The sequence below is a fragment of the Alnus glutinosa genome, chromosome 1, assembly GCF_958979055.1.
Source record: "Alnus glutinosa chromosome 1, dhAlnGlut1.1, whole genome shotgun sequence".
Taxonomy (NCBI): domain Eukaryota; kingdom Viridiplantae; phylum Streptophyta; class Magnoliopsida; order Fagales; family Betulaceae; genus Alnus; species Alnus glutinosa.
In genome coordinates this window covers 41,199,752-41,210,105 of record NC_084886.1, presented here as the reverse complement: position 1 = coordinate 41,210,105, position 10,354 = coordinate 41,199,752, and the positions used below count along the sequence as shown (strand labels likewise).

Here is a 10,354-nt window from a genome sequence, read left to right as displayed (position 1 = left end):
TTACTTTTTTTAAAGAACAAAAATTTCTTACAAATCAGTTTGTAAAAAATTTTTTATAACCTACATATAAGATTGACATGTGGAATGTGAGAAGCACATGTTATTTAAATGGCATGTGCATCTTACATGCCTTTTTAATAGCATTAATAAAAAAATATGTGTTTTTCACACATTTAAAGCACACGTGTCCTTTTTATATGTGGGTTGTAAGAAATTTCCTACAAATCAATTTGTAGGAAATTTCTGTCATTTTTTAATTACTTTTATATCACACAAAATAATTTGTTTAAACAAAAAAATTAAAAAATCCTAAAAGAAATTAACAAACAAGATCAATCTTCTTTTGAAATTATTAACGCTACCATTTGGGTTCCGTTATTAAGACCATAACTAGCATATAACCTGCGTCATGTACGGGTTTTTATTAATTAAAACTTTGTCATGTGCTTATGTTTTAAAAGTAATAGATAATGTACAAATTATTTTAAAAAATTACATAACATATTAAGTTTGGAGTAATGTTTCTTACACAATTCTCACACAACTTTTGCACAACTCTAACTACTTTTTGTTATGATCAACCATTGGATTTGTTTTCCAACATGTGGGTCCTAAATATTGAATGGCTGATTTTAAAAGAAAGTTGTTAGAGTTGTGTAAAAGTTGTATAAAAATTGTGTAAGAAACATTACTCTTAAGTTTGTAGGCTTGTGTTTTTATAATCTATAGAAGGTAAATTGACATATTTGTAAATTACAAATTACGAATAAAATTAAAATATAGGAATAAGAATGAAAGTCTGAAAATCACACACTCATTGTTATCAAATAATTAATAATTAACAAATTATAAACTACCAAACATGAAGCCAAATATTATATTGTCAATATTATAAATATTGTAGATTACAAATTACAAATAAAAAGATAAACAGGAGTTCATTTTAAAACATTGTTGGACCAAATCAATCAATGATAATTTGTTTGTGAGGCTTTGTATCCCTCGGTGTCTTCTTTTTAGTAGCTTTCATTCGTTTCTAAAGAACCTTGAGAGATAAGTCATCATCATTCGATTATGTGTATTATGTAGGTAGGGAATAATGCAATGAAGAATCTTGACTGAACACTTGTTCGTTTTCTGTTGTTTGGCTAACAACACTGTATTCATTTTCTTATTTGGAGCTAGACCCTCTAAGCTTTACAATTGGAGTTTTCTGTAATAAGAGATCGAGTTTCATTAGAAGTTGCATATAATTATGTAGGTAAATATTGTGTAGATTTTCAAGATTCAACATTGTTACCTTTTGGATGTTAGCTTCTTTTGCAACTTGCGCTTCAAAGATTCTAGAAACAGTATAATTTTCCCAACCTTTTTTCAAATTATATTCATTAAGTTTCAATTGGAAGACATATTATCCAAAAACGATTGCTTTGATTTCTCTTGGCACGATTTTGTCTTTCAAATTCTATATAAATATAGCATATTGTTAAAAGAGGTTAGAATATGTTTTTTTTATTATTATTATTGAATTGTTTGACTTTATTTTGTTATAGTACTCTAAAAAATTCCAAATTTGTTACCTCATCTTGCAATTCTGTAAGTTCCTTTGTAGTTTTGCCTATAAGCTGTTCAACGTCTTTGTCAAAGATAATGAATCTTGTTGAATCTGTTGTATCTGATACTTCAATTTGTATCCTACACCTGCTTTCATTTCCAAGATTGTTAGGAAGAGAAATTTCTATATATTTATACATATATGTGTGTGAATTAAATATCATTTGTTGTTTATTTTGGTATGCTGAATTTCGGTTCTACTTGACAACATTCACACCAAAAAATTCCTTCTTTAAACTTAACATTCGTCTTGCATGTTATACAATCAATATAATACCGGTCATACTTGTTGTCTATTCTTTCAACTTTGCCTAAACATGTGTAGAATATTTCCTGTAATCTTTTTTAATAAAAAATTAAATAATTGATACTATATTCATGATATTTTATAGATGCATTAAGTAGTTGTAATTTATTAATACATTCGCTTTTGACTTCCCTTCCATTTGTTTTATCTCTGTAACTGTCTTCCTGCTATCAAGGCAAGTTCTCTATCTGGTATTATTGGTGCATGTTCAATCTTCATCTAATTCACTTCTATAATCGTGACATTGTTCAACCTATTCATAAATAAATGTTGGTTTTTATTAAAAATAGAATTAAAAAAAAAATAAAGAATAATATAATGGAGTGTTCTTACTTGTCAATAACTGTATCAACTTTTGAAATATCAAGATTGATGTAAGTCTTTGTTGCACTTGTTGATGATAAGTTGTATTGACTTATAAAATGTTAAAGGAAAAATTCATTAACATTATTAGTAGAAATGCATTTTATTTTTATTAAACATACTAAGATAAATATTTATCTCTATAAGTATTCTTATTAAAATCCTCATCTATTTGATGTGTTTTAGACCCCCACAAAGTTATCTGCAAAGCTTTGTTTCTGACATAGTACATAACTAAGTTATAAATAATTTTCTCAACTTTCACATTATTTTATTTTTATGTGATATAAAGTTTTGTTTTACGGGTTCAATAGCTCATTGTCCTTTACTTGGAATTCAAGTATTTTCTTACTCCTCCAATAGAAGATGGATTGTGCATATTTTGGTTGGACGTCCTTTTGACTTTACTTCCTGAATTACTCCAACCGATCCCAATCTACCAATCACATCTGCATATCCATGAAAGATATATCAATGACGATAGTATTGATTTTTTCGTTTTGTATTAATTACGGTGAAATTTTTAAACTAAATTTGGTAATAAATGTAAAGTAATGATCGATACCTGCCAAATAAGTATGGTCATTGCAACAGCTCGTTATTGTCTCATAGTCAGCAAGTTCAAACCCATATTGAGGTATGAAATGGTTTATTTCATGGATTTTAGAGACTGGAGTCATTAACATAAAAAGAATTTTAAATTGGTGATGCATTGGACAGTATTGTGCTCTATATTATTCTACTATAAAATTCTTCATCTCATAAATGCATCCTTCACTGAAAAGATGCCTAAAATGTTGTGAGAATTTTTTCCTAATACTTGAATGTATTAGCGTTTCCCGTAAAAAGGAAAATGCCAAAATTTAGAACTACGTATCCAATTGATGATTTATATAGTCATCTAATCAAGTTATATGCTAAATAAAGTAACTTTAAAATTAATGTGAACTTACATTTTCATTGGCCATGATCATATCTAGACTGATCAACCCATTACCTTATGCTATGTTTACTACATCCCACATCCTTATAATTCTAACTTTTATGCTCCATGTGTCATTGTCGGGTGAAATTTGACCAAGAGATGTGTAATTCATCTTGTTATGATTCAATAACACCTAAAAAAACAATAGAAATTAGTAGGATTTAAATATATTTGTAAGTATCGTGAATATTCTTTAAAAACATAAATGTCTATGCTAAATGTTACCTCTAGGTAAGTTGTTGAAAATTTATTTATATACTATATTTTTGGTTTTGAATTTATCACCATCATGTGTATCTACAATGAGTATTCTAAGGCCGTTTATGCTTGTAACTCTGGAGATAGCTACATACAATTGGCCATGGCTGAAAATAGGTTTAGATAGGAAAAGGCCTACGCGTTGCAATAACTGTCATTGACTTTTATTTATTGTCATAGCGAAGCAAACAGATATTGAAAATATTCTTCTTTTTAGAACAAAAGGCAATTTGGAATCGGAAGGAGGTAGTACTATTTATGGAATGAATACTTTATCTCCAACATGAGTTCCTCGTATGATTTTTCCTTTTAAGAACCATCTTGACAACTAAGTGACTAAAAGTCGTGTACCATTGCAAAGTCAAGCACTTTGATTTAAATTTCGAAGTAGCATTATAGGGATTCCAACTTTGAGTCTGAGTTTGTGGTTAGGAATACCTGGGAACTTCAATGAATTCAAAAATTCTATTGGGTACATAATATCTTAGTCCTGATTGTTGCTTGCAGCTTTACATATTGAATCTGCACTGAGATACGTTTCTTCATCAACGTTAATAAGATCAATTATGTAGTCATTTATCTCTTGTACATCATCATTTCTTGGAGCTAAAATTGCTCTGCCTTCGAAATACTTAGCATCAGTGTATTTAGATTGCAACTCAAGGTAGATATCATTCACATTGTCATTAACAGGACGAGTCTTATGTTGAATTATCAAACCAAATGGTATATCAATGAATGATTCACTTTCACTATCGATTAATTATCCATCACCTATTTTCAAAATCCAATGTGCAAATTCTTTTGTAGCACTATCATCTTGATTTTGCTGAAGTATCATCTTCTTTGTCAAAGTAAAAATTGTACAATTCTTTCATAATATAAATCTGTTAATTGATGCCTCAACTATTTATTCTCTTCTTCCTTTAGCTACAACTGGTAGTATTTGTCAAAAATCACCACCAAGGACTACCGTCTTTCCTCCAAAGGATTTTTCTCCACTTTGTGGATTGCTGAAGCGTAAAATATTTCTTAGTGAACGATCTAAAGCTTCAAAGCAATTTCGATGAGCCATAGGAGTTTCATCCAAAATTATAAGACTTGTTCTTGTTACCAGTTCTGTAAGATGTGAACCTTGCTTAATCCCGCAAGTTGAGTTGTCTGTTACATTAATCGGTATCTGAAATCTTGAATGAGTAATTGTTCCGCTTGGTAACAAAAGTGTTGCAATTCCAGACGATGCAACTGCAATGACTATCTTTCCTTCGAACCGCAATCGACATATCAAGGTTCTCTATAGATAAGTTTTTCCAATTCCACCATGTCCATAAACAAAGAAAAAACCACATTTATTTTATGTAACAAATCTAATTATTGCATCATATATATTTATTTGTTCACAATTTAGACCACTAATAAGTTTTATATGCTCATTTGCCAAAGAAATCCTATTATAGTCGGATTTTTCTTGCAATAGTCTATTGTTACCTTCTCTAAGTAGTAACATGTCTGGATATGGCATTATCTCAAATTCTCTCAGTGACCTTCCATTTTTGTTCAGTAATCTTTCAATGTCACATAGTGCGTAGTTTTGTAATTGCAATTCTGTTAGATGTAGGTTTTCATATTGTCGAATTATTCGTTCTCGATGCAATATATATTCAGATAACAAATTTCAATTCAACATCCATAATTTATTAGGATCAACAACCTCACAAAAAATCAACATTGTGACGAAAAGTTCACAGAGTTGCTTCCCTAAAGCCCAATGCGATGCTTGGTTTAAACACTCATGTCATTCTTTGTCATCATCAAGCAAACTAAGAGTGTAGCATGCTCACTTGAAAGTCAGGTACAATATACCATTTGCAGTTCTTATTTCCTCAAAAGATCGAGGATTTTTGATAATATTTAGTAACATTCGCAAATAAAATCGTTCGCCACTTCCAGGATGAGCGTAAAATATCCTCCTTACACATCTTCTTTTCTTCCTCAATTTCCATTCCTTCTCTTTATTATGTCAAACCCATTTGGAAGGGAAATCAGAATACGCCAATTCTCTTGCTTCTTCATATAAAGCATTCGCTTTCATCAATTTTGTAAATTTAGTCTTTCTAATATTCGACTGATTCAAAACATTGTCTAAATGATTAGAATTATCAAACATGACAGGTTGCTCATTTTCAAGATGGAAATTAAGTCTCTCAACTGGAGGGTCTCGATAATTAATTTCAAATTGGAAGATCTTCCAGCATGCCTCTATCGCCGACACATATCTGCAATCTAAATATGTTTTTATTTCATCAGTATTTGTCACATGTTGTATTCCAGAAGAACCCTCGACATGTAAATTCTCTTCAAGCATCAACGTTGCACGATTAGGTCCTTTATTTATATATTTGAATAAATACTTAATAGACCTTGTACGAGTGCACCACTCTACATTTATGTGTGATTGATACTTCACCAATAAGTCAATATTGTGAGGAACTATAAATCGATTGTCTACTTCGATATCATTCTTTTCAATGAATCTTCCGTTGTTCCTCATTTTATATACTGAAAAGCCATCTTCATCAATTGTACTTTTAGAGCAAAATTTCTTTGGAAAATGCTTGATGCATTTGTTGCCGATCATAAAACTTGATTTTGGATTTATAAAGCAGCAAGGACCATGAACCATAAATTGTTTGACAACATCATAAGCTTGAGGATCTTTGTCCAAATCTATAATTTCTGCTGTGATTATCCTATTGATTTCTGCTAGTGTTGGATGTTTGTTCTCAGGATGTAAGAAGAGCAATATATGAGCATGAGACAATCCTCTCTTTTGGTATTCAATTGCGTAGACAACTATAAACAGAATAGAAATTTAATTATATTGTATATAAAAATTAATATGCGAAAGATAAATAAAAAAAAGTAAGCAGTTTTGAATACCAGCAACTGTTCTTCCAAAGCATTGGTCATGTTTAAGGTCATGTAATAGTTGATCAAGTTTACTCTTCCAAGATATCTGGCCGATTCTCAGGTCTCTGATCAGGATTCATTGAGAGGAAGATTTCAATTTCTGGCCGTTTCGCATTACATGTAAAAGTAATAAATAAATCAGGATAACATGCCCATCGACAAATCGCCATTGCGTCCTGATAATTATCAATCATATATCTTGGACTTCTAGTGAAACTCAAAGGCAGAACAATTCTTTTTCCAACTGATGCAGGGGTTGTGTCTCCCCTCATAACTGCATCCCTCAATCCAGAATACAATTCAATCCTCAATGCACTTTGGTTACGCCTTACCCACATAAGTCGAATCGCTTCAATACAGGTGTATGAGTCAACAACAAACTGTTGAAATAAGCGGCCGCCATATATTAATGCACGTCCCTCATCTTGTCTTGTTTGCAATCGATATGCGTAATATTCCCTCATTGTAACACAATTGTTTGTATTAGATCTAGTACTATCAACACTTCTACGTAAAATACCAAGCCTATAGCCATCCTCATCATATGGAAATAAAAAAGGATACTACAATGCCACGTATGATGGATGCAATTCATTTATCCTTTGTAATCCACCTTCTTTATAATCTACGATGACATCACAATGTGTATTATCAAGACCAATATCACCAACGACAATTGCAGCTATTTCGGAATATGTAGGTAGATTTTGCACTCTTTCATCAGTTGATCATGAGCCAATAAGATGTAATCTTAAGTGGTGGGTATTACCTCCACTAAAACGGTCTCTAGCCATACGAAAGTTCTTGACCAATAGATTTGATTCATCTAGCATTCGGACCAGGGCATCAACAATAGATGAATCATGGCTATTGTTCGATTGGTTCAATTCATTAATTCTATTTGAAACTTCATTTTTAGTATCATAGAAATATAATTGTGCAAAATTGGGACTTAGACCATCAGTTGGGAGTAGTGTTTCAATTCTATGGTGGTTTTGATTATTAAGTTTGAAAATATAAGGACCTCTTCCATCATTAATTCTCTGATCCACCTTTCCACCCATTGATGTCATAGCAAACATGGCATTATAACTTCTAATTTGTGCTTTAAAATTTTTTGAACACTAATCGTCATCATTAATTCTCTGATCCACCTTTCCACCCATTGATGTCATAGCAAACATGGCATTATAACTTCTAATTTGTGCCTTAAAATTTTTTGAACGCTAATCGCCAGTTGGATTTAGCAATTCTTGAAGAATAGCAGGTGGTTTCTTTAGCAAAGGCAGGCACTTCGCCATCTATACAACACATGCTAAATTTAGGATTAGCAAGCTTTATAGATTTTATTGTTCTCTCTTCATACCATACTATTGCACCACAATACTTGCATATGTACAAAGGTGGGCCAAAATTCCAAGGTTCAGTAAATTTTCCTGTATGAAATAGGGAAAAGAATAAAGTAGTTTTTTAATTAGTTTAGTTTAGTTTTAAGGATAATTTTTTAATATTATTTTAATAAATAATTATAGTTAAGTAATTTACTTGGAATAACTTCATTTTCTGAGTTATTGATGGTTCCATTATCTTTCGTACTTTCACTAGTTGAATCTATTGTTTGAATGCTATTGTAATTACTCATGAGTCCCCGTTTTCTTTTTTCAAGCAAAAGCATTTGTCTTATATGTCGTGCGAGTCTTGCGTTTTCTATTTTTTTTCCTATTGTAAAATTTTGTAGGGAAAAAAATTAAGCCACATTTTTTTTACAGAATATTATTTACTTCATAAAACTCAAGTAGAACATATAATATTATTTAGTACTTAAGAGAATAATTAAAAAATGCAATGGTGAAGAGTATAAGTATTTAACAATTCAATTTATGAATTACAATATTGATGTAGCAAGAAATATATATTGGGAACATACATCCGTGTGTATTGTAATTTATTTACAAAGTAAGTCAAAGTAATGCTACAAAACAAATTGATGGACTTACTTGAATTTGAAGAAAGATAATAGGATGAGCTTAACGTATCTTGCAAACTATTTTGTGAGAGAATTTGAGAGATTACCTATATTTAGTACTTTTAAACATTAATTCAAAAGTCATTATACATTATATGGTGATTTGACCAAAAATTAAGTACAAGAGAAGGAAGAAATAGCAGTTAAGCAAAAATTTAAAAATATGACGACATTTATACCAATAGCATGTTCAAGTAGAAGAATAATCTAGAAAAGGTCTTAAAGATAAGATATTTTTACTATATATGTGATATATTCATCTTCCCACAGTTTTAACTTTTGCATTCCCCAATATTACCTTTACCCACATAAGAGTACAACAAAACATAGTCATGGAAAGCATAATATTATTTATTACTTAACAGGAGTAACCCAAAATTAAAGCATTTCACATTCTAGAAAGGTCGGTCCCACGTTGATATTTTATGGAAAATTTTACTTATCATCTTAATCCTTTTGAATTAACACCCCAAACTTAATGGACTCTTTAATGGCCTCTTTTATAGATCATCTAGATTATTCTTTTAACAGGAAGTCAAACTAAATAAATAAAAAAAAATACAAAAGCAAAAACAAAGATAAAAATAGAACGTGTGAGAGAAAGAATAGGAAGAGAAAGGAAAAGAAGATCTGAAGACGGGAAGGGGAGAGAGAGAGAGAGAGAGAGAGAGAGAGAGAGAGAGAGAGAGTGATACGGAGAGAGTAATGGCTGTATCTCAAAAGCAGAGAGATGTCCCTCCTATTTCTCCTCTCATGGTCCATCGGTTTTGCTAAGCAAGTGAGAATCATTTATCGTTGTCCTCTTTGTTTGCAGATTGTGGGGATCATAGGTATATATTTTTTTTAATTTGTGTTTTGTTGTGTTCTTGCAAATAATGTTTTGTTTTTATTTTTGTTATTGAAGCAAAATTTTTAGCGAATTCATAACACTTTGGTTCTTCTTCTTCATACTACCTATTTTTTTTTTTTGTTAATTTTTTTTCTTCATTGGGTCATACTTCAAACCTTTTAATAACAGAATTCAAATAATGCAAAAGACATGTAACATTTTAAGTTTTATTACATTAGACTTCAAACAATACAAAAAGCAAATATTCTATTTCAAGGTGAAAATTCTATTAGACATAATGACATTAAAATGTTGTCATTCGGAGAGAGATAGAGTACCTTTTGGTAGATCAGATGCGAAGATGCCAAGGGGCAGAAAACAGTTTTTGGAGATGAAACTGCCGTTGTACAGAGAGTGATTTTATAAATGATATGTTATAGCCTTTGCTTTGATAAATTTAAGTTGTTTATGTAGGAAAAAATAATTGATCACACTGTTTAACTTAAGAGAAACTTAAACCCACCGTTTAACTTAAAATGGACACTTGGAAGCATTTTAAGACACCACTTGTCTTAATGTTACGCATTGCTTTTAGTGATTCCCATATTATATATATATATATATATATATATATGAAATAGCTTACTTGCACTCAGGCACATATAAGAACTCTCCATTGGATTTTTTTTTTTTAATAGATAATTTGTGTATGCACATCTAACCATAACATTGTATTGTGTTAACGTGCTTATAAACTCCGAACATTTGATTATTATTACCTATAGATTTTAATTTAAGCTTTGTTAGGGCAATTTTTGGTACAGTGTAAACTGCATGTTCTTCGTTCCCAAGAATACTACAAAACAACTAAGAATACTGTAAAACAACTAAAATTAAGAGACCTTTTCGGGGGTCTCACTCCGATGCCTAAATTAGGTTCTAAGAGAAAAGTATGCGCAATGCATAAAATAATCAGTCTCAGTTTATACTTGGAATATGAGC

General features: G+C 30.7%; 1 protein-coding gene across 1 annotated transcript; it reads right to left on the bottom strand.

The window, feature by feature from the left end:
- Window positions 1–4,011: 4,011 nt before the first annotated feature.
- On the bottom strand, window positions 4,012–7,561 carry LOC133860230 (uncharacterized). Its single transcript, XM_062295875.1, has 3 exons — window positions 7,267–7,561; window positions 5,554–6,380; window positions 4,012–4,227 (listed from the first exon to the last, which is right to left on the bottom strand). The coding sequence occupies exons 1-3, from the start codon at window positions 7,559–7,561 to the stop codon at window positions 4,012–4,014; spliced, it is 1,338 nt and encodes a 445-aa protein (XP_062151859.1).
- Between the last annotated feature and the right edge of the window lie 2,793 nt (window positions 7,562–10,354).

Excerpts from the sequence above, each read along its gene's own strand:
- LOC133860230 (XM_062295875.1), bottom strand. The coding sequence starts at position 7,561 with ATGGGTGGAAAGGTGGATCAGAGAATTAATGATGGAAGAGGTCCTTAT. Across the intron at positions 6,381-7,266 it reads TAGAGACCGTTTTAGTGGAG|TTGTCTACGCAATTGAATAC; the intron begins GTAATACCCACC and ends TTCTGTTTATAG. Across the intron at positions 4,228-5,553 it reads CTGATTTCCCTTCCAAATGG|ACTCGTCCTGTTAATGACAA; the intron begins GTTTGACATAAT and ends ATTCAACATAAG.